We start from the raw sequence: 24,814 nt of genomic DNA on the forward strand, positions 1-24,814 counted from the left end.
TCCTATAGCCAAGCGACCCTACAAGATGCCGCCTCATGAACTCCTTGAGCTTAAGGAGGAAATCGACAAATCTCTTCACAAAGGATTCATTCGCCCAAGTTGCTCTCCTTGGGGAGCACCTTCTCTCTTTGTCAAGAAGAAGGATGGGACAAACCGATTAGTTCAAGACTACCGTCCTATAAACCAAGCTACCATTCAGAATAAATACCCTCTTCCTCGGATCAACGATCTGTATGATCAACTAGCGGGTTCATCAGTGTTCTCTAAGCTCGACTTGAGGTTGGGTTACCACCAGATCCGTGTTTGCGAAGAGGATATCCCAAAGACCGCTTTCGTGACTCGATATGGTTCATACGAGTACACCATCATGTCTTTCGGTTTAACCAATGCTCCAGCCACCTTCTCTCGTCTGATGAACTATATATTCATGGATTACCTCGACAAGTTCGTCGTGGTTTATCTGGATGATATCCTGGTATTTTCCAAGAACGAAGAGGAACATGCTGAACATCTTCGTGTTGTGCTGGAAAAGCTACGAGAGCATCAACTATATGCCAAGTTCTCCAAATGTGAATTCTTGCTAGCCGAAGTAACCTATCTTGGGCATGTCATCTCTAAGGATGGTATTGCCGTCAACCCTGAATGAGTCCAGGCTATCCTTGATTGGACTCCTTCCAAGAACGTTAAGCAAGTCAGAAGTTTTCTTGGTCTCGCCAGCTATTGCCGTCGATTCGTCGAGAACTTCTCCAAGATCGCCAGGCCTCTGACTAACCTGTTGCATAAGGGCGTCAAGTTCCAATGGACAGACAAATTTCAGAAAAGTTTCTAGGCACTCAAAGACAAGTTGACTTCTGCCCCAGTTCTAGCTCCACCTGATACTAAGAAGGACTTCGTCATTTACTGCGACGCTTCCCGTCAAGGATTAGGCTGTGTCCTAATGCAAGACCGCAAAGTGATTGCTTATGCCTCTCGGCAATTGCGCCCACACGAAGAGAACTACCCAGTTCACGACCTTGAACTTGCTGCTGCCATTCATGCGCTGAAGCAGTGGCGACATTACCTTCTCGGTAATCGTTGCGAGATCTTCACTGACCACCAAAGTCTGAAGTATCTGTTTACTCAGCCAGACCTGAACCTCCGTCAGCAGAGATGGATGGAGATTGTTGCAGACTTTGAGTTGGGTATTTCCTATACGCCAGGCAAGGCTAATGTAATGGCTGATGCCTTGAGCTGCAAGTCTTACTGCAACCACCTCCAGGTTCACAAAGTTCAGCCCTCGCTTGTTGAAGAATTCAGAAAGCTGAACCTCCATATTGTTCCTCCGGGTGCACTCGCTCCCCCTCCTAAGGAGTTTCGCAAGATGAACCTCCGGGTTGTTTCCCAGGGTTCGCTCAATACCCTGGCTGTCGAACCAGATCTCTTGGACTCCATCAAGGGAATATAGGGATATGACTCTGAAGCCCACAAGATTAAGCGCTACCTCGCAGAAGGAAAGCCCTCATCCTTCACTATTGCTGAAGATGGCACTTTGTACTTCAAGGGCCACCTAGTGGTGCCATGTGCAGAGAAAAACCTGGATATGACTCAGGAAGTTATGAAAGAAGCTCATGATACGCCTCTATGTATCCATCCTGGTAGTACAAAGATGTACCAAGACATCCGTCAGAGATTCTGGTGGTCTAATATGAAGCAAGACATTGCTCGTTATGTTGTTGAGTGTGACGTTTGCCGTCGTATCAAAGCAGAACATCAAAGGCCTGCTGGAACTCTGCAACCTATATATCTCTATTCCTGAACGGAAATGGGACCATGTTGAGATGGACTTCGTCACTGGATTTCCCAAATCACAGAAAGGTAATGATGCTATTCTTGTCGTCATTGACCGACTTTCCAAAGTTGCACATTTTCTGGCGGTCAAAGAAACGATCACTGCTAGTCAGCTTGCAACTCTCTACATGTCCAGAATTGTCTCACTTCACGGTATTCCATTGGTAATCAGTTCAGACCGTGGCAGCTTATTCACTTCAAGATTCTGGGCAAGTTTCCAAGAAGCTATGGGGACTCATCTGTCTTTCAGTACTGCATTTCATCCTCAGTCGCAAGGACAAGTTGAACGTGTCAACCAAGTTCTCGAAGACATGCTTCGAGCTTGTGTTATTTCCTTCGGCAAGAAATGGGAGGAATCTCTCCCGTATGCTGAGTTCTCTTATAATAATAGCTATCAAGCTAGTCTGAAGATGCCCCCCTTCGAAATGTTATATGGACGAAAGTGCCGAACCCCTCTGAACTGGTCAGAAACTGGGGAACGTCCATTCTTTGGTCCGGATATTATCCAACATGCCGAAGAACAAGTCCGCATTATTCGTGAGAATCTCAAGACTGCTCAGTCACGTCAGAAGAGTCAGTATGACCGTCATCATAAAGACATGGTCTATCAACCTGGCGAAAAGGCTTATCTTCGAGTCACACCAATGAAGGGTGCTCACCGCTTCGGGATCAAGGCAAACTAGCTCCTCGCTATATTGGCCCATTCACTATTCTGGAAAGGCGTGGAAAAGTGGCATACCAACTGGGGCTTCCGCCGAACCTTTCTCAGGTTCACGATGTGTTCCACGTGTCACAGCTCCGCCGTTGCTTCAAGGACCCAATCCGAGCCGTGGATCATGAAGTGCTCGAATTGCAGCAGGACCTCTCCTATAAAGAGCATCCGGTCCGCATTCTCGACCAAGCTGAACGCCGCACACGTCAGAAGGCGATCAAGTTCCTCAAAGTCCAGTGGTCGCACCATTCTGAAGATGAAGCCACCTGGGAACGCGAGGATCGCCTGCGTGGTGAATACCCCGCATTGTTTCCTTCTACCTCCTAAATCTCGGGACGAGATTTCTTGTAGTGGAGGAGATTTGTAACACCCGGATAATTAGGCTACAGTAAAACTCTCCTGATGATGCCATGTCATCTCTGTTACTGTTGCTAATCAAGTGTTAGTTCAAAACATTTCAAATTCAAAAAAATGAATTAGTGACAAACACCCAAAGTTTTCAAAAGTCAAAACAAAAATGTTCGGTAGGTGCCAAATATCGCACTGGTAATTATTGTGGAGAAAACAATTTTTTAGAAAGTGCCTAAGTATTTTAAAGTGAAATAAAACAGAAAAGAAAAATAAAGAAAAGAAAAGAAAAGGAACCCCCCCTCACTGGACCAGGCGGCCCAGCTCACAGGCAAGACCGGCCCACCTGGCCCAGCAGGCCAACCGCCGGCCCGCCTCCCCCTGCGCTCCCGTTCACTCATGGGCCTCCTTCCGCCCGCACGGTGAGCTCCACCCCTTCCTCTCCCCGTCCTAGCTCCGTTTACGCGCCGCAGCAAGCTGTGCGCGACGCGACGCCATTGCCGCGCCCGGGCTCCGCTGTCGAGCTCGTAGCCATCACGGTAGGGCTCGTCCCGGTCCGCCGAGCTCACCAACGCGTTCGTGGCTTCGAGTAGTCGCCGTAGGAGTAGCGCGCCGCCCGTTTTGGCCTCCATTTCATCGCGCGCGAGTTCGCCGTGCTTCGGGTCTCCGCCGTCCCTGTCGCCGGCGGCGGCTCCGGCCATCGCAGCTCGCGTGGCCACCTGCGTTGGATGCGGCGTTGCTCACTCGTTCGAACACGCCAACGCACGGGCCAAATGGCCCCCTGTATGTGGATTCCGGCGAGGTCCCGAGCGCCTCCGCCGTATTTTCGTCGCCGGCGTCGAGCCGCCGGCCACCGCCGACGTGGCACACCTGGGGCCACCCCAGGGTCACTGCCAGCAGGCCCCGTGGGCCCCAGTTGACCCAGTCAACTGCCGACTGGGCTGCCCAGTGACACTGACGTGTGGGCCCCCTTGGTTAATTATCCAAATAAACATTTTTATAATTAAAACTAATTAGTTTAGTTAAATAGACACTGACAGGTGGGCCCAATAGTTTTACTAACTAAATTAGATTAGCTTGAACTCTATTTAACCCACTGTCTATGACAGGTGGGTCCCTCGTGTCAGTTTGACCTGGTCAACCGTACTGTTTACTGCTGACATCACTCATACGTCATGCTGATGTCATAGTCATTTTCTGTTAATTTGAGTAATTCCAGAAAATGATTAAATCTTTAGAAAATCATATAAAATAATCCGTAACTCGGATGAAAATACATTCTACATGAAAGTTGCTCAGAACGACAAGACGAATCCGGATACGCAGCCCGTTCATTCACCACACGTACCTAGCATAGTGAACCTGCAACATTTTACCTCCGGTCCATCTGTCCGAGAACGCGAAACAACGGGAATACTTTCCCGGATGTTTCCCCCCTTTGCCGGTATCACCTAGTACCGCGTTGGGCACACCTAGCATCACGCATTGTCATGTCATGCATCGTCATGCATCTGTTTGCATTGTATTCATTGTTTCTTCCCCCTCTTCTCTCCGGTAGACTACGAGACCGACGCCGCTGCTGGTGCCCCGACCGACTATGCTGTTGACGACCCCTCCTTCTTGCCAGAGCAATCAGGCAAGCCCCCCCCCCCCTTGATCACCAGATATCGCCTATTCTTCTCTATACTGCTTGCATTAGAGTAGTGTAGCATGTTACTGCTTTCCGTTAATCCTATCCTGATGCATAGCCTATCCTTGCTACTACTGTTGTTACCTTTACCTGCAATCCTACATGCTTAGTATAGGATGCTAGTTTTCCATCAGTGGTCCTACATTCTTGTCCGTCTGCTGTGCTATACTATCGGGCCGTGATCACTTGGGCGGTGATCACGGGTATATACTTATATACTCTATACATGACACCTGTGGTGACTAAAGTCGGGTCGGCTCGTAGGAGTACCCGCGAGTGGATCTTGTGGCGGAGCGACAGGGCAGGTTGAGACGGTGTCCGCGGTTACTTAAATAACACGCTTAACGAGTTCTTGGTATTTGATCTGAGTCTGGCCATTTGGTCTATACGCACTAACCAACTACGCGGGAACAGTTATGGGCACTCGACGTCGTGGTATCAGCCAAAGCCTTCGTGACGTCAGCGACCGAGCGGCGCACGCCCCATTGGATGTAAGCTCGCACTTGTATTAAGGGGGCTAGGTCTGCTTCCGGCCGCGTACGCAACGTGCAGGTGTGCAATGGGCGATGGGCCCAGTCCCCTGTGCGCATAGGATTTAGACCGGCGTGCTGACCTCTCTGTTGTGCCTAGGTGGGGCTGCGACGTGTTGATCTTCCGCGGCCGGGCATGACCCAGAAAAGTGTGTCCGACCAAATGGGATCGAGCGTGTTGGGTTATGTGGTGCACCCCTGCAGGGAAGTTTATCTATTCGAATAGTCGTGTCCCCGGTAAATGGACGACCCGGAGTTGTACCTTGACCTTATGACAACTAGAACCGGATACTTAATAAAACACACCCTTCCAAGTGCTAGATACAGCCCGGTGATCGCTCTCTAACAGGGCGACGAGGAGGGGATCGTCGGGTAGGATTATGCTATGTGATGCTACTTGGAGGACTTCAATCTACTCTCTTCTACATGCTGCAAGATGGAGGCTGCCAGAAGCGTAGACTTCGACAGGACTAGCTATCCCCCCTTATTCTGGCATTCTGCAGTTCGGTCCACCCATATGGCCCTTTACACATATAACCATGCATATGTAGTGTAGCTCCTTGCTTGCGAGTACTTTGGATGAGTACTCACGGTTGCTTTTCTCCCTCTTTTCCCCCTTTCCTTTCTACCTGGTTGTCGCAACCAGATGCTGGAGCCCAGGAGCCAGACGCCACCGTCGACGACGACTCCTACTACACCGGAGGAGCCTACTACTACGTGCAGCCCGCTGACGACGACCAGGAGTAGTTAGGAGGATCCCAGGCAGGAGGCATGCGCCTCTTTCGATCTGTATCCCAGTTTGTGCTAGCCTTCTTATGGCAAACTTGTTTAACTTATGTCTGTACTCAGATATTGTTGCTTCCGCTGACTCGTCTATGATCGAGCACTTGTATTCGAGCCCTCGAGGCCCCTGTTTGTATTATGATGCTTGTATGACTTATTTATGTTTTAGAGTTGTGTTGTGATATCTTCCCGTGAGTCCCTGATCTTGATCGTACACGTTTGCGTGCATGATTAGTGTACGATTGAATCGGGGGCGTCACACCTATTATCGCCAGATCAAGCCAACGACTCTGCTCGCAAAGGCTCAAAGGAAGAGGTTGTCGAAGAAGATGATATCTCTGCCACCGATGCAAGTAGCGGGAGGTGGCTGATGGCTCGTTACCTCCTCCGTGGTCGTTGTATTTTGTTTCCACGAGCCAGTGATGCAGCACAAATACAAGAAAACAACTCATCGATTTTTTTTAATAATATACTATCACTATGCTTTTTTTTTGTTTGACATGTACTATCACTATGCTACGGTAGAGAGCAGCATGACACGACTCATCAATAAAGACAGGCACGAAAACAACTGCACTTCATCTAAACATGACTTGTGACTTAGAGCGGTACTACAGACAATTAGGATATCCACAAATAGAATTATGTTTAAATTCTGATGTCATCTCTCAAGCCGCAATGTGTCTGTAACAGTGTAACCTCTTGTGTAAAAAAATTGTATCATAGCAATCGTTCCTGAACCTGTAAACCACTCATGTGGGTGGCGCAGTCAACTAACGCCATTTTGTTGGTGATTTTTGTACAGAAACAACAGCTTTCCTTTTCGTCTTATTTTTATTTCTTTGCTTTTGAGGTAGCTCACCACTCATGTCGAATGATGTCTTATTCTTGTATTTCTGAAACATAAGAAAGAATTGGAGAAAAGGGGCCAGTGATGCCGATTGTGCATTGAGAGATTAAGCAATGACAGCCAACTGACGGCATTTTATTCCCAGAAGCGTAAAATCAAAACCGCAAAAGTGACATACACCCGATACACAAATAAAAGTAGTGTACTAGTTTTAAACATTTTGTTATTCAAGCGATCTCACGGCCGGTTCTACCATTTCACGATAACAGAACAACAAAGTAGAGCATACAGACTGGCCGCAACAGCTAAACGGTTCCTGAAGCACTCCACCAAACACGACTTAGAAATAGTCTGGAGACTTGACATAACATGACCTCTAAAAACGTTTGCACACTTGACCAAGCATGACTTGTTAATGGATACACTACCACATAATTAGCTCCTCGACATCCTTAACATGCTGCTACTGGGATGGGAACACTAGATATGGATTTAATTAGTTCAGCTCAGTGGCCATTGTACATCAGATTATCCTTATTTGCCATTAAAGGGCCAACCAGTAATAAACTTCACCCTGCGGAATCAAGGTTGCAAGTACCTTTACTTGTGAGAGAGACTCCGGGCCTGAATTCAACGCAGTCTGCATGACCAACACCTGCCTTTGAGTAGGCTTCTATCGAAACCGTGAGCATTCCCTTGCATTGCACACTTACAACACCCCCCTTGAAGGATGATACGGCCATCTGGATCCACCTGCAATGCTCCTTCTCCAGAGTCCAGCAGCACAAGCTCTTTATCAAAGGGAGCAATGCGGGAAACCACACGACCTCTAGAATCATCGGGCCATGGCCTTCTTTAATACCAGCATAGAAGATGGTTTGCTGTAACCCTGCTGCAAATCAGCACCGAGTTGACCTCTAATGTGCGAAAATTACCCTTCCAGCAACGACAGGCAAGTTCATCATAGGGTCCCACGGCATGTAAATTTTCCGCTGGCACCATCTCCACCAACACTGAGGTGCCAATTTTGCTGTCAAAGCCATTTAGATTGATATGGGGCTCCTTGTGAAAGATTAGACAACATACCATGTAAATTTGTGGAACCCTGGGTACAAAATTTGTGGCTTTGCACGATTGACTCTTTTTTAAGAGCATGTCTAGCAGATCCCGCAACCAGCCGTCCCGCAAAACTCATTTACATTATCCCGGAAACGACTTTTGCAGGACGCAAAACGCTTAGCTAGAATAGATCCCGCAACTGACACCACATATTCAAATTTGTAGTTCACTCTTAAACATAGATCACCGGAGTTCAAACATAGCATGGAGGAGTTCATCACACTACCATAATATAAACCGAAATTGAACAGTTCTACTAAACGGAAAGCATAGTAGCATACTACATCTACTCATCGTCGCCATCGCCATCGCCCTCGACATCGTAGCGGGGCGGGTTGCCGTGGAGGGTGTGATACATGAGTGTGCTAAAGAGGGTCTGCGCGAGTTGGTACTCCTTGGCCTCCCACCATGCCTTCACAGCCTCCCGACGATGCTTGAGCGTCGGGGAGAAGATGTGGTCGAGGCAGCGAAAGTTCGCCCATGCCCTTGCACTGGTGCCGCGGATCCACGCCTGCTCCCTCCGCCGTTCGTCCACCGACGGGCGGAGGGAGGAGCTCCCAGCCTCCGCATCGTTGCGCCGCTTGCGGGGCGGTCATCACTGAACCCGCCACGGCCGCCATTCCCGCAGAGTCCGCCGGCCCCCCTCGGTCACCCCGACCGCCAGCAGTCGTCGACATCTCCGGCAAGTTCGGGTGGGGGACAGCGCTGCAAATCGCAGCTGGAGTTCTTGGGATTTCTCGCCGAAGGAGAGGTTTCGCGGCAGAGGTGGATGGGGGAAACAGGATGCAAACCCTAAATCGACCCGGATTCGGCTGCGATGCTAGAGATGCTCTAATATAGTATATATTCAGTGGCAGAAAAGTTCAGATCCATCAAAAGCAGCACAGTAACCTCATCGAGCTAGTATCGCAGGTAACTCCATAAATATAATTCATATCATAAAAGTATTCAAAGTATTCAAGGCCTGCAATCTGTCCCATAATGTAAGATGTTTTTCGACACTAGTGTACTGCCAAAAAAGTCTTACATTATGGGACCGAGGGAGTATTAAACTTGTAAGGCGTACTAGATTTATTTGAAAGCATATTACAAAAAATCCAACAGCTCTTTCATTCGTTCAATTCATCACAGTCTGAAAATGACATGTTCATGACAATACCGAGGATCCACAGCAATCACTCTCACCGTCTTCAACAGAAGTTTGAGCTCAAGACAAATCATCCGAGAAGTTGACAGCCAGGTCCCAGTAGTGTGCAACTTTAGCATCTAAAAACACCTTCTTGGCAGCAGCCTCACTCTGGCACTACGCACGCCGAACCACCTGGGAAAGGCAGACTTCACCACACTACCTTGCCATACTAATGCACAGCTATTCACCGGCTTGTCTGGTTCCTCGTCGGCGTCATTATCCTCATCGCCAACTGCAGCAGCCCAGTCAATCCTGTTCAGCATCAGGTTATTGTACCTCTTGATCGACTTCCCCCCTCCTTCCACAACCACAACACTTACACCATCCGTGATAACTGCAGCGCCAGTCAACCGGTTGTCTCGGGCATTCACATCCACTTTAAAGTGTGCCTCACTGTGCGACAGGTCTCTGATTCTGTACACACAAATAGTGAAATAGTCTAATGTGTCAGGATCATCAAAAAGCTTCCTCTCCTTTTTCTCACGGCGCTCAGATGGTGTGAGTTTGCGGGCAATGTTGCGGTCCACGTGAGCCTGCTCACGCTCTGCAGCAGCCGCTCTTATTTCCATCTCCATGTGTGTCGGGTCCTGTGTAGCCTGTGCACCAAGTACTTTCATAAGGTTGCTCATCTTGACCTTGGGCTTTGGTGGCTCCAAGAGGCCTTGCCTAATCATTTCTTGTCTATCTTTTTCCGTAGCGAGGCGCCTCTGTGTTCTATACTTCTTCTGCTCATTGTTAGTAAGCTTAAGTGGCTGAGGCGGTGGTGTCATGGGCTTAGCCGGTGGTTCCAATGGCTCTGGATGTTGCACGTAGATGGTGATCCTATCCATATTAAGCTTTTCCAAGGAGATGTCCTCGTACGTGGCAGATATCAGGATTTTTGAGTCCCTGGAAATAAATAAAACAGGCATTAGTAAGTAGCTGTATACGGATAAAGGAGGGCTACAAACAATCAACAGAGTGAGGTAGCAGCAAACCATGGCTCAATGTCAGGAATCTCTTCCTTCCGCTTCTGCTTTGGAGGCCTTCCACCAGGAGCAATTTCAATTAGGTTTGGATTCATGTCAGCTTCGACCTTTGCCTTGGCAAGTTGAGCTTGCTTTACCTTAAGCTCTTTGGCTTGTGCTTCACCAAATTGATTCTGCACAATCAAATCAAACTATTAAGTTTAGGTACCAAAGTACAATGAACTAAAACATGACTGCAATTAATATATTCAAAAAAAGGTTAATCCTTACAGACCTTAATCCTCTGCAATTCAGCCTCCCTCGAAAGTTTTCTTCCTCAATAAACTGGAATCCTGGCCTTTTAGGACGAAGGAGCTTGGTTGGGTTGATGCCCATCCTTTCATCAAAATGAACAGTGGATTTTGCAAGCGACTCCAAGTCTGGTTTGATAATTTGGAATGCATCCTTCTTCTGCTTGTTAATGTTGACCTGGCAAAGGATGAACCAGAAGTAGTGAGTCAATGTACAGAACTATATATCATCCTGAAATATATGTTAAGTCACAGAAGAAGTTTACCTTCAGAGTACTCAGGTTGCTTGGCTTGGTCATGCTGATAACATTTCCATGCTCATCGATTTCCCTACCTTGAGCATCAAGACCGAGAACAGGGGCCTTGGCAGGTCTTTGAGGAACATTCAGTCCAGTGGATGTACCAGGGAGCATGCTGGTACAAGGTGCAAACTGTGGATCCTGGCGAAATCCCATCTTAGTAGCAATCTCTTGTGAAGGAATCTGTGTATCAGGAATTGCAGTACCAAGTTAATTAAGCTGTGTGGGAAAACATGAGTTTAGAATGGTTACAAAAGTATAAAAAGAACAATGAAGGAAAGGACTAGCAGCAATAGCTGTATTGTCTTACCACAGGTAATCTCTTGAGTTTTTCTGATAATTCCCTCTTCAGTTGCAAAGCCTTTTTAGCTTTCGCTAAATCATCAAGACTTAAGTTGCTACTTCTGCCAGCAGATGAATTTGCAGTTCCATCTGCACTAGATTTTCCAGTAACTTCGTCAGATCTAATACTAACTCCCCCATTTTCATTGGTGGTAGTAATCGAATATACCTTCGAAGGAACGGGACCAGCAGATGGTACCGCAACAGCAGGTGCAGAATTGAGAGCACCGCCCTGCAAATAAAATTAAGATGCAAAGTCAGCATATGAATGGATCCAATGATGAACCTGACATGAACGTTTTAATTAAAGAGAAAACGAACTGTAGACCAAATTTATTCTACATAAAACGGCAAGTACTTGTCCGGCTTGCCCTCATACATTCACTAAATAAGTATCACAGTCAGCAGCAATGTAAATATCATCTTCAGCAGCAATGTGCGCTATGAACTAGACAAATGCAATAGCAACCCTTTCTTATGAGTTCATCACATCAAATTGGTACTTAAGCATATCAGGAATCACTTCGCAAGTTTCAGAAACATAAATCACATCGCTAATTCGCTATGAAGCATGAACAGTATAAGAAAGAAAACAAACAGTAGAGGATGCTTACATTAGGTGCTGCGCCGCGCTGTGGATCTCCATTTGCAGCACCTGACTCTAGCATCTTGCGCCCTCGCCGTGGCCTTTCCTCCTTCCGCGGAGGCGGATCCACTGAGGCCCTAGGCCGCTTCCCCCCTTTCCCGGCCGCTGTCGTGGTCCTTTCGTTTCCGTGACGGCGGCGGCAGTGGCAGCGGCTCGCGGTCGGCCGAATTGCGGCGCCCCACGGAATCCCGAGCCTTGTGGTGGTGGTGATGTCCGTCGCTGTCGCGGCGGCGGCGTCGGTGGCGGTCCTCGCCGCTGTGGTTGGTGGTGTGGCGGTCCTCATCGCGGTCGCTGTCGCGATCCATGGATGAGGAGTTCAGACGGGCGGATGGGAGCAGGTCGCCGGAGATTTGGGCGCCGCGGTGGTTAGCGCGTGGGCTTTTGCGTGGGGGATGAGGACTCTATTTTGGAGACGGACCCAAACTTGAGTATAGTTTGGATTCCAAACCGATCCGGACCACAAATCCAAACTAAAGACATGTTCGATTGTACTTCATATTTGCAAACGAAAATACTAACACCCACACGTGTGGGCGTTTGCATCTCGCCCACACGCACTCGATGCCGTCCGTCACGCTGCACAAGTTTTGGAGCACTGAAAGTTGCCACGTCAGCCCACGGACTCGTGCGGGCTGAAACTAACCTGACCGAACGCCGCCGACTCCTCTCCCTCACCTTATCTTCCCACTCCTCGTCTCACCTTTTCTTCCCCACTCACCCACACGGAAAAGAATTCTATGAGACCAGGTCTCACGCGAGACCCATCCTAATGGATGACACGTGGCATTCATAAATCATAAAGCATCTACCCCACTTTCCATTTAAAATCAGGGGGGCAGATTATATGCTTTGTGATTTGTGAATGCCACGTGCCATCCATCAGAGCGGGTCTCACCTGCTAACCGTGAGACCTGGTCTCATATAATTTTTTTTCCCACCCACACCAGTACGTCACTCATCTTCTCTCCTCCCCCGCCAGCCTCTAATCTGGCGAAGCCCGTGGATCCCGGCGACTCCCGGCGAGGGCTGCGCTAGATGCGCGGTTGGAGGGCCCCAAATGGCGGTAGATGGCTGGATCCAACCCAAGAACGCCAAGGCACGGAGACCACCCGCGTGGGCGTCTCCATGAGCGGCGGCTCGCCGCAGGGCGGACGACGGCGTGGCTACGACCAGGTCGAGGCGTTCGCGCGGCCCTGGAAGAGGAGAATGAGTCCCTCCACGCGCGGGCGCGGGGCGTGCCAGCGGCGGGGCGACGGAGATGACGAGGCGGAGCTTGAGGAGGTGCGGCGGAGCCGAAGCCAACGGGACTCTACTCAAGGAGGCGGGGCGCAGTCGGAGAGGAGCATCTGCGGACCAACGGGGGCTCCGGCGCCGCGGGATGGTCGTGGTGGACGCCGACAGGGGCAATGGCCCGATCAGCGGGCGGTTGGAAGGCGCAGGTGAGGAGAGCAAGGCGATGAATGAGGCGGGGCGGGGACGCCACGCGGAGCTCGGGGGCTCCAACACCGCGGGATGGTCGCAGTGGACGCCGGCGGGGGCGACGGCCTGGTCGGCGGGCGGCTTTGGAAGGTGCGGCTGAGGAGGGCAAGGCGGCATTCAGCGTTGTCGGTGAGGGGCCGGGGCTGGGACGCCTCGCGGAGCTCCTCCATGAGCGGGAGCACGAGCTGTAGGCAGCGGAGATGTGCGTTGCGACCGCTGGAACGCCTGGAACATGCGCGCGATGCCATGATGGCGAGCAGCTTGTCTAGCAGTTTCCGTCGGAGAGCTTCCGTGCAACCACTGGTGAGCAGGATCCCCATGGCGAGCCCGGCCAATGCGCACGCCTGGATGCACCGGTGAAGCCGGGATCCACCAGATGCGCATGGAGTTCTTTGGGCCCGGCAATGATTCAGATGGTGCGTTGCTGTTCTGCTAGTAGTACATTTGTTCTCATGCTCTGGTTTGCAACTAGATAGCTCTATGTCTTTTTCATTGCCTGACCTGACCTGATAACTTAACATTTTGTTGTATGCATGACAAATGGCAATGTTTTGTTTTGACATGGCAAATTCACAAAAAGATCACATGGCAATTTTATTGCATTGAAGATGGCAAATTTATTATACTATGGGGAATTCACTATTAATTGCAGAGTTGTTTTCCATGGCAAATTATAATCAACTGACATGGCAATTTTTACAACGGTGTATAGGTTCCATCTTTTGTTGTTAGTGAATAGTTGCCATGGCAAGTTGCTATTCAATTGTCAGAGTTAGTTTTTTGCCATGTCAAACTGAATTTTGTGTAAACATAAATTTGAAGCATCAATTTCTGAAAAGCCATTGCCATGGCAATTTTGATCATTTTTTTCGTGGTATTTCACATGCACAGCAATTTTTCATCGTATTTCACATGCACGGCAATTTTTCATTCACACAAAATATGGCAATTTTGATTAAAAAAACAACATGGCAAATTTTTGAACAACTTTTTTATATTCTAAACATGGCAAATTTAGGGTTTTTTGTCAACACTCCCATGACAATCTTTATGCTTTTTTTTTCTAACTTAACCACGACAAATTTAGTTTGTTAATAATGGCAAATTTAGTTTATTCACCATGGAAAATGTAGTTTATTGATCATGGCAAATTTAGTTTATTGGTTCATGGCAAATTTAGTTTACAAATCATGGCAAATTCAGTTTATTGGTTCATGGCAAATTTACTTTACAAATCATGGCAAATTTAGTTTTCAAATCATGGCAAATTTAGTTTACATGAATTCGCCGTGGCTAGTTTTAATACGAATCTGCCATGGTAAGTTTGGATGTGAATCTGCCATGGCAATTTTTCTTGTTCATACTTTGATCTTCAACTTTTTGTGTTTTTTCGCACATGGCAAACTCGTCATACAAAACACGGCAACTCTTTGATACAAATCTGCCATGTTTTCTATGATGAATTTGCCGTGTGCGAAAAAAACTTAGTGTATGTATCATGGCAAATGTAGTTTACGGGGCATGGCAAATTTTATTTCTTTTTTTGCAACATGGCAAGTTTTGTTTTTTCAACGGGACCATGGCGATCTCATTGCATCTTTCAAGGCAGCGGTAGTTTATGGAGCATGGCCAATTTTCTTCCTTCTTTTACAACCTTGCAAATTTAGTTTACGTGAATTTCACCGTGGCAAGTTTTGATGCGAATCTGCCACGGCAAGTTTCTTGTTCATACATGAATTTCCAACTTTTTGTGTTTTTCACACACAATAATTTCATCATACAGAACACGGCAATTCTTTGATACCAATCTGCCATGGCAGATCTCTTTTCTTCATACTTGATTTTTAACTTTTTGTGTTTTTTCTAATACACGGCAAAATTATCCTTCAAAACACGGCAATTTTAATTAAAAATGCCATTGTATTTTTTATCTTTTATTTGTCCTGTTAAATTTTTGTGTTCACATGAAATTTTTGACTATTTTGTGTTTTTTCACATGGCACTATTGAATTTTTTTTGTCATGGCAGATTTGCCATATTTTATTGGGGGATTAAATATGTGTTTATAAACCTTTGCCAGTGTTAAAAAAACTCGAATGGCAATTTTTCAAAGCTGATGGCATTTTTTAGTAGCTGAACAAAATCTGGGCTTTTATTTGTCAAAGAAAGAAAACAAAATCTGGGCCTTTTCATTTAATTGGTGGGCTTTTATTTGCGCCCCCCCCCCCCCCCCCCCCGCGCGCGCGCGCGCGAACCAATTCGTGCGAGGGATCGAACCCCTCGTACTGAACGTGTGTGTTAGGGTGCTCTTCGTGCCACACGTGTGGGCAGTTTTAATATTCGCCCACACAGAGTCGTGTGGGCTGCCTGCTGATATGCCACACAGGGACGTGTGGGCGGATGTCCATTGTGCCACACGTGTGGCAGTTATCGGCGTCCTTTGCAAATGGAAGGGTCTCTCTAACGCCTGAACACCCCAAACCTTCCATGTACGTTTGGATTTCACAATCCGTAGATTTTTAGTCCTCCAAAAATGCATCTGTTTAAACTGAGACGGACCGATCCACACGCTCGAAATCCCATAGCACGACCACAAATCGGACGACCTGCTAGGGGAGTCTGGATGTTGGCCATGTCGGACTTTGATAGTCTAGACCAACCCAAGACCTCGTTCGGATCCTCCTCTTCTTCCGTTTTCACACTTCGCTCCTCCTCCACTCTTCGAGTCACCACTGTCGCTGCAACCCTCCACACCCCGCCCAGGCTTTGCCCGACCTCTGTCGCTCCATCCAACCGCCTCTCCCTCAAGGCCGCCACATCCGCTTGCCGCCCAAGTATCCGTTGCCCCTGCCGACGCCGTTCATAGCGGGCAACCATGCTTGACAAATGTTTTGTAGAAAACAATACAAAGATACTTACATTAAGCATTGTGTCGCTTTGTGAATCTCTATTAGCACCTGACTACAACTTATTGTGCTCACAAGACGACCCATGTCCCCTTACCCCTGGCATCATCATATGCATCAATGTCCTCAAACTTCCTGCAATCTCACTTGGCCTTTCATCGTTCATCAGAGGTGGCTCCATTGAGGCCTTAGGCCGCTTCCTCCCTTCCTGGTCGGGCTCGTCGCGGTCATGGTTCTTCCATTTCAACAAGGACGACAACAGCGACTCACGATGGTGTTTGCAGGGTCGGTATCCAAAACTCCAACACAGAAGTTATATAGTCCCTACAAGAAAAAAATGGACGCTATACGGATTTGACATCCAAACACTTCTAATGCGACCGTCCAAAACCCCAAATTTGATCGGGCCAATTTAAACTCCAAATTAGATCATTGTTTGGCCGTTTTCTGGTGCGGTCATCGTCCTTTGCTTCTTATACTAGCAAAGATGCTCGTGCGTTGCAATGGGAGAAAATAAAATCACCACTCATACACACACTCAGCAAGGTCAATAAATCCCTTGAAATCTTTCATGATGCCGTACGACAAAAACATGATAAATGGTGTTGCGCAAAAAAAAAGTAGGACGATTTTCTAAGTGTACTGAAGTTGTGTTCAGTTTATTAGGCAACATAAATATCTACCTAGTTGCCGATATCAATTCACGCCTTTGTTGGCATTCCTACTCAGTGATGCCCAACAAATAGTGCATTAGGCAGGAAATAAGAGAGTAATTTTTAGTACTCAATGATAGCATGTGCATAAGAGCATTTTGTTGTTGATATATGTGTTATCAACTATAATCCAAGTCAAGTTTAATTTGTTTGCAACGTATTATATATCTTCACCGAAAACAATCAATCCGTAAGGACATGCATAACGAATGTTCAAGGTTGGATATCAACATTAATATTCTAAAAAAAGAATCTTTATGGGCATAGTTTCGAATAATATGAAAATCAGCATTCAGCCATTAGTTTACAGCTCGCGTTATTATGTTCAGAAGTTTGGTAGCTTTTCCTAATAAATGGCAAGCTTGATTCTGAGTAAACTACGTTGTATTTAGACATATTTTCTTTTTTTTGCGGGGTATTTAGACAGATTTTCTGACATGCATACGGGTGGATGCCTTCTAATTTTGAAAGATTTATTAGTGAATAATTAGTATATGAGTGGATGTTCAGTATGCATTCAGTTTAGTTTTGTAATTTTGATATATTTTAGACATGTTTTGATAACTAGTTCAGTATGTACTCAATTGAGTTTTCTATACAAATCCAATTCAGTATGCATTTGGTATATGAGATTAACAATTGCATTCCGTTCCATTTCTCAAATCAAACACCAAATTGTAACCATTCCATTCTTCGAAATTGCTCTTATCAAACACGAGAACGAAACCGACCCATTTCTAATGGAATGAAACCGTAACATTCCGTTTCACTCTGTTCCCAAACCAAACACAGCCCGATTCGCGGTTGTGGCCCAAAGATGTCCTGGCCCGGGCCCTCTCAGTGCAGCCCAAGATATACGTACGTATCGCGGACCAAAAATTCGGCCCACTTACCGTACCCCACCGCGGTTGCGTGAACGGGAGACGCACCTCCCGTGCCGCCGCCGCCGAGATGCGCGCCGCACAGCCTCGCCGCCGCTGCCGGAGAAAGTCGGGGATGCAGGCGAGTGGCGCGGCGGCATCGAGGCCGGCAGGTTCGACCTGCTCCCCTTCATCGCGCAGGGCGTCAATTTCGCCCACCTCTTCGCCGATGGAGGACGACGACCTCCTGATGGAGATACTCCTGCGGCTCCCCCCGCGACCTTCCTCCCTCCCCCGCGTCTCCACCGTCTGCAAACGCTGGCGCCGCATCGTCGCCGACCCCCAGTTCTTCCGCCGCTTCTGTGCCCACCACCGCGAACACCCCATCGTCGGCGTGTTCTTCAACTCCAGCCTTGTTGAACCCCCCTTCAGGTCGACTCTCGATCCGCCGGACCTCATCCCACCAGAGCTCTTCTCCCTGCGGCTCGATGGCATCGAAGGCGGCGATGGCGGCATCTGGTCCATCCACAGCTGCCGCCACGGCCGCGTCCTCTTCATCTGCAGTGACCGTACCGGCAGGGGCTGCCGCCACGTCCTTGTGTGGGATCCCGTCACAGGCGACCGCCGCTGCATAGGCAGTCCACCGCAGCTGGATGGTCACGACTGGAGCGGGTCCCATGTGCAAGCGGATGTGCTCTGTGTTGCCGGCGACAAGGGCCACGTGCACGGTGCCTGCCATTCGAGCCCCTTCAAGGTGGTCTTGGCGTGCGTCAGCAAGGGCGTCGCATACGCCTGCGTCTACTCGTCGGAGATGGGAGCCTGGGCCGATCTCATCTCAACCATGGTTCCATTTGATACCCCGTCTTCTCTTGGCAGTCGAAGCATGCTGCTTGGGAATTCACTCTACTGGTTTCTTTTTGGCCCTCAGATGGGCATCCTTGAGCTTAATTTCGACAGACAGAGCCTAGCAGTGATCGAGGTGCCACCAGATGCCTGCGTTGCCAACCATCAGGGACTCTTTTTGAGTACTCTTGGTGGCACGCTTGGTTTCATCGTCGTGTCGGAATCCTACAGAGCGCAACTATGGGACAGGACGACTAATTTTGACTGTGTTGCTGGGTGGATGCCCGGACGAACTTTCGAGTTGCGCAAGCTTCTCCCTCTGAAATCAGGGGAGTGGATCAAAAGAGTAATGTTTATTGCTGGGGATGATAATGTGGCATTTCTGTCAACGTCTAGGGGCATCTTCATGGTCCATCTCGAGTCATTGCAGTTTGAGGAGATATTTAAAAGCAACCCTGATTGTTGGCTGTCCACTATCTATCCATATCCATTCAAAAGTTTCTTTGCTGCTGCAGGTAATAACATGCATTTACATGGCATTGTAACGAAAATACAGTATTTCTCTGATGGTTTTGTTTCATAAGTATTGGGCTTCCAATTTTAATTCCATGATCTCAATTTTTTCTTTGGCTGCTTGATGTAGTACTCCCTCCGGTCCTTTTTACTCTGCATATTAGGTTTGTCTGAAGTCAAGATTATCCAACTTTGACCAAGTTTATACAAAAAATTATTAACATTCACATAACAACACATTTATTATTAGATCCATCTCGGAATATATTTCCATATTATATTTATTAGATGTTATAGATGTTAATATTTTCTAATATAAATTTGGTCAAACTTAGTAAACTTTGACTTCAGACAAAGCTAATGTGCGGAGTAAAAAGGACCGGAGGGAGTACTGTTGTTGTATTCGATATAATTTTCAGAAAATAATATAACATATTGTATTATTGCTCACTCACTTGCCTATTGCCGCTGTTTGAAACTTGTCTTATGTGAACTCAGATTTGTGTGGGTATAGTACAGATCATTTTGGCATGCATGAGACAGAATAGTCGGAGATTGCCAAAAAACGTGAACAGCTAATCTTATTTATTGGTACAAAATGCTGGATTGCGTAACTGAACAAGTTAGCAATAACCATCTGAAGTTAGTATTATTTAGGCCATTGCTCTGTCAGTTGCAGTCCTTGCATACGTAGTCACCCACAACAGGTTTTGCAGCAGCTGCTAACCCTACTCCTAGTAGCAATTGGTGGAACAAAAAAAATCAGAACAAAAGGCTCTGTTGGCCTTAATTAAGAACTACTGATTTTTAACTATCTAACTTATTGCAAACTAATGTACTGCAAAATGATGATTGAATGCTAAACAACAGGAGTGAGTGTCGCTTCGAAGTGTTCTGGTTCAGGTGGCAGTGTCTTTAGTCTGAAACCTCAGGATAAGGTCATTGTCTCCCAGGAAGTTTACTGTCAGCCATCGGTCATCACTACCAGGACCCTGCCCTGTGGAAATCAACGCAATTATAGCTCAATGTAAGCCTTAGAAAAACCCTGACCTTATTGAAGTAGTATTTTTTGCTATAAACTGTGCAAGATACAACAGTATGGGATATCAATTTGGGAAGTATTAATAGTTGCTTCTTGGAAAGAATGATTTAATGTAGAAGATAAACTGGCCATTAAACATTGAAATCACGAGCTTCCTGTCGCCTTGGTTGGTATATGATATTGGAGCTTTTTGAAGATTATCTAGGACAACGATCTTTAGGTTTGGAGCTATTGTGCACTCTTTATGGAATATTTGTAAATTAAATGGCTACTGGAAACAAATTTCACCCGAGCGATCGCTGAAAGTTAGTCGATGCTTCTGTAAACCATTTCATTCTTCATGCAGGACTTCGTGATCTTGATGGTCGGGGACAAGGTGAAGGTGGAGCAGGCGGCACAACGCATCAATTAGAATACTGATCTTTGCTGTTAATTTATATGCGTTTTATGGTTTTCGGGTGTATCCTTGATTTTATGTAGTTCTGCTCTCTCAAGCACGAGACTAAAGTTTGCTATCTCGTTGAGCTAGGCTTTGGTGATATACGGAAACTTTTTATGTGTTTTCTCTTACCTGTAGTAGCAAATCATTTATGCTTCCAGAATTTGTAAGCAGGACCATGTACTGTTTTTTCCTTTTAACATAATAAATCGGGTGATGTAAAAAAGCCCTTTGTCTGAATATGCCATTGATAAACATGATTTTTCTTAACAATTGTATCATACTATACCCCTGTAAGTAGTGCTTCTGATGCCTTCTAGTGTTGCTATTTCTTCATACATTGTTCTGACGCATTTCAAAGTGTTTTTATTCTGCTGGAATAATGTGTAACAGCTGATACAGAGGCTTATAACCTGCCTATGCACACCGCCCTGCCTGGCCCACCTTCCAGTCGCACATCACACAAAAATGCACACCACGTGGGCCCACTTCCTGCTGTCGTGGCTGCACTGTAGCCAGTCATGACATTGGTTCACCCTTGAGGCGCAGCTAGTCCCCAAGCTGCAGCCGACGGATTGCGCTTGTGCAGCACCGCATCATCTCCAGGTCGCCATCTCCTGTGGCAGATTGCTTCATTGCACTAGAATTTGCAGATTGCCCTTCTTCACCGGGCGTCTGTCCAGGATTCTTCATGTTCCAAATCCTGTAACACTGGATTCGACAGAGAAGTGTACTGGGTGTAAATCTGGGATATGAGGCTTAAGTTGTAACATATGGAGGTCTAACTTGCATGCTGCCGGGCCAATCTTCTCCAGCATGGTATACGGTCCAAAAAATGTGAAATGCAAGCTTAGGAAATGGACAACTGACAACTGATGCCTGGGCAGCAGCTCACGAGGTGTTTCTGAATAATCACCGATGTGCTTCATGTGTGCCTCAGCCCGCGCAATTGTTAGTATGTTGATGGACGTGGGTGCCCAAATTATGGGTGCGGGTGGCCATGTTGCCCTTCAAGAACGGTAGAACAGAGAATACATATTATTTGTTAATTGTCTATTGTGTGTTGTACAGAGTAAACAAACTGTGCATACTTGTTCCCTCTTTTTTATGCTGCACACAAAGTAGATATACTTTTTAAGGAAAATTACAGGCTCACATGTGCAGAAGAATTGCAATTTTCAAATCTTACACGTACGTTTTGATTCTTTTTCAAATCAACCGGACCATATGCAAAAAAATTACAGGCTCACATGCGCAAACGATGTGCAAATTTTTTGCATTCTCTAGTCTTTCCTACATATGAGCTTAATGGGTGGCATGGAGCTGGAGGGGAACATTGCCTTGGATATGCTTCTTTTTTCTGTCAGGTTCAGTATGTGTAGGGGGTCTGATTATAGCTATGTGTTAGTTGATGTTCAAATTTTGTAGGCACAATCATACACTTTAATCTAGTTGCCGCGGAATACAGCATTGGACAATACATTAGTTTGAAACAAAAAAGATGGAATGAAACTTGAGACTGTAAAAGGAATATCCATGTATGCATGTGAATCGGCAAAAATAGTGTATATGTGGAGATAGGGATGATACATACCGGCAATCAGGACCACGCAAAGCAAATTTCAGAAGCTGGTATGGCATCGAAGTGGATGGAGAACAGTTCGTTGGTGCTGCGGAAGCTATGTATTCAGCCATGGGTTATTGGTTACATACCACCAAGCATATCTTGATTGATGCATCCCTGTTTCATGGTGAACCACCGGACCATTTAAACACCCCTCTGCACAAAGATTACTGGAGTAACTCTTTAGACTGGTCAATAACGCTCTAATTGGACTGGAGAACGGTCAGAAAGTACGTACTTAGACCAAGTAAATGGCAAGGACATATCTAGTGCCCTGAATTTATCTAGTCATGTCACTACTGATGTCCAGCTAACCAACGCGTGTTGAATATTCCACTAGACTAATTCACTGACTTTGTTGGCTTCATGTTTTCTCCACTTTTTATGTTTTATTCCAATAAGTTATTCATTTTTAAACGAAGGGAGGAATGAATGATGTAGATTTCATGTTAGTGCTGTTAGATGCTCTTTACTCACTAGTAGGTAATGTCTAATGTGCCTTAAAATATGTGATGAGATGACATCTTGGAAGATGAGAGTACCTTACTGTTTCTTGCTAAACACGGCTAGGGTTTTCAAACTAAGACATGTTAACTTGAGAACAGATTCCCACAAGGGGCGGGCGCGAGAAACCTTGGCCGTTGTCATCCCCGTCTCCCCCAACTCCCATCCCACTCACCTCGCTGGTGTCAAAGGAAACTAACAAGCAACGCCAATGGTAGCAGTGGGCGGGCTTTCTTCCTTGCGATGCTGGAGCCCTCGTAGTTGGCGCGTGGCGATTCACCCTGAACGGAGTGTGCTTGATGGACGTTGAACGTCAAGGCGGCGTCCTCGAGTCTTCTTGGTGGTGGTCGTACTACTCTAGCTACGGTGATAGCACAATGGCAAGCCGTGCTGTCGGCCCTGGTTCGCAGTGGATACTTCCATATCATCGATTCACTACAATGGCGGATATTCCTGGTTCCCTTTTACGGGGCCGCTGGTGGCGACACATGTTCTCGATCCCTAAAAGGAGGCGATTTGCAGTGTCATCACTACTAGAAAACAGGGCTTTCGTTCGGGCCTGGCCAGGCCATTAGTCCCGGTTCGGCCACGAACCGGGACCCATGGGGCATTCGACCCGGTTCGTGAGCCCAGGGGGCCGGCCGGGGCCTCCTGGGCATTGGTCCCGGTTTGTATGGACTCATTTGTCCCGGTTCTAGACACAAACCGGGACCAATGGGCATCGCTCCTGGCCCACAACCATTGGTCCCGGTTCTTGGCTTGAACCGGGACAGATGGCTGGGTTTTAGTCCCGGTTTCAGCCACGAACCGGGAGAATTGAGCTGCTTATATATACCCCATCACCACAGCAGAGCACTCCACAATGCTCTATTTTTTCTGGCCGGCGGGGGGGAGGGGGGGGGGCATTTGGGTGCTCTAGCTCACCTCCTATGCACATGAGGTGTTCGATGAAATGTCTGAGCTACACTAGTTAATCTTTCTCCTCTCGAAACTCGACCTCCGAGCTCCATTTTCCCCGACATTTGTCCAGGTTTAGCGGTCCGTCACGTCCCGTCCCCGTCTTCGCTGCCGTCGATCGCCGGCGCCGATCTCGTCGCCAGCACCACCGTGGTGAGCCTCTTGTTCTTATCTTCTTTCTGAAAGAAAAAAAATTCTTACTTCAGATAGATACTTGTCTAATTTTCTTACTTTTATTATTCCTTGTTATTATATAGTGCGATGGTTTTGGTATCCGCCCCCGTCGGCCCTTGTCCTGTCTATGATTCGGATGTGGTATATATTATCTTTTTATAACTATTTGGTTCATTTATTGTTTATGACAATTATGCCGACCAACGTGACATACATTTTATTTATCTAGGAGGTGGTTGAACCGGAAATCCCAACCGACCCTATTGTCGAGAGGTTAAATTTAGTTGAAGAAGAAAACAATTACTTGAAGGAAAAAATAAAAAAATTGAGGAGGAGAAGATGATATTGGAGTTGCATGTTGCGGATGTCGTCGATGATCACAAGATCAAGATGGATGCAATGCGGTTGAACATTAGAAAGATTAGAAAATATGCCATTCATACCGAGGCTTGGTATCATTATGCAGTTGGATCAATTGTTACCTTGGTTGCGATTATGATCGTATTTCTTGTTGCATTGAAATGTTTTACATAATTTAAATGTATGGTTTAATTAGATGCTCCGAAGAACTATATGTTGTTAAATGAGAACTATGTATGTACTTTGGTTTTAATGTGATGATGAACTTCTATTAATTTGGTCACTTATCAATTTCAGGGTCTTACAGCTCAAAATAATCAGTAAATGCATGAAAAATAACAAATGAAGTCAGAAAGGGTTAAAAATTGATGATGTGGCTTTGAATGGTGCATTTTGAACACAGAAAAACTTTGGAGTTCAAATAAGTTCAAAAATGAAATCCCTTTGTAACAGACGAGTTTCCGTATGAAAACCTGATACTTCGAAAGAGATTGTCCTTTTTTTACACGAAGTGCATCCGGTTTTGCCGTAACCCTCTCTACGTTCTTGCACATGCTATGTGGATGAAATGATGATACCATGCCAACTTTCAACTTTTTCAGAGTTCATTTGAAATGTTTTTCAATTTCAGGGTCTTATAGCTCAAAATAATCAGTAAATGCATGAAAAATAACAAACGAAGTCAAAAAGGGTTGAAAATTGATGATGTGGCTTTGAATGGTGCATTTTGAACACAGAAAAATTGTCGAGTTCAAATAAGTTCAAAAAAATAAAATCCCTTTGTAACAGACGAGTTTCCGTATGAAA

At 46.6% G+C, this 24,814-nt stretch overlaps 2 protein-coding genes and 1 pseudogene across 3 annotated transcripts; 1 reads left to right on the forward strand and 2 right to left on the reverse strand.

Moving 5' to 3' along the window:
• Positions 1-8,906: 8,906 nt before the first annotated feature.
• LOC123165806 (protein RDM16) lies at positions 8,907-10,627 on the reverse strand. Its single transcript, XM_044583537.1, has 4 exons — positions 10,573-10,627; positions 10,291-10,484; positions 10,026-10,189; positions 8,907-9,936 (listed from the first exon to the last, which is right to left on the reverse strand). Exons 3-4 carry the CDS (start codon positions 10,109-10,111, stop codon positions 9,126-9,128), a joined length of 897 nt encoding a protein of 298 aa, XP_044439472.1. The 5' UTR covers positions 10,112-10,189; positions 10,291-10,484; positions 10,573-10,627; the 3' UTR covers positions 8,907-9,125.
• On the reverse strand, positions 10,579-12,033 carry LOC123165807 (splicing factor U2af large subunit B-like; annotated as a pseudogene).
• Positions 12,034-17,361: 5,328 nt separating this feature from the next.
• Positions 17,362-20,596, forward strand: LOC123168249 (uncharacterized). Of its 2 annotated transcripts, XM_044586122.1 has the most exons (3): positions 17,362-18,909; positions 19,778-19,934; positions 20,296-20,596. In XM_044586122.1, exons 1-3 carry the CDS (start codon positions 17,643-17,645, stop codon positions 20,303-20,305), a joined length of 1,434 nt encoding a protein of 477 aa, XP_044442057.1. In that variant the 5' UTR covers positions 17,362-17,642; the 3' UTR covers positions 20,306-20,596. The 2 variants fall into 2 exon arrangements, with proteins under 2 accessions (XP_044442057.1, XP_044442058.1); XM_044586123.1 differs by lacking the exon at positions 19,778-19,934 and having other exon boundaries at positions 17,566-18,909.
• Positions 20,597-24,814: the final 4,218 nt, after the last annotated feature.

This window comes from Triticum aestivum, chromosome 7D (genome assembly GCF_018294505.1).
Source record: "Triticum aestivum cultivar Chinese Spring chromosome 7D, IWGSC CS RefSeq v2.1, whole genome shotgun sequence".
Lineage (NCBI taxonomy): Eukaryota > Viridiplantae > Streptophyta > Magnoliopsida > Poales > Poaceae > Triticum > Triticum aestivum.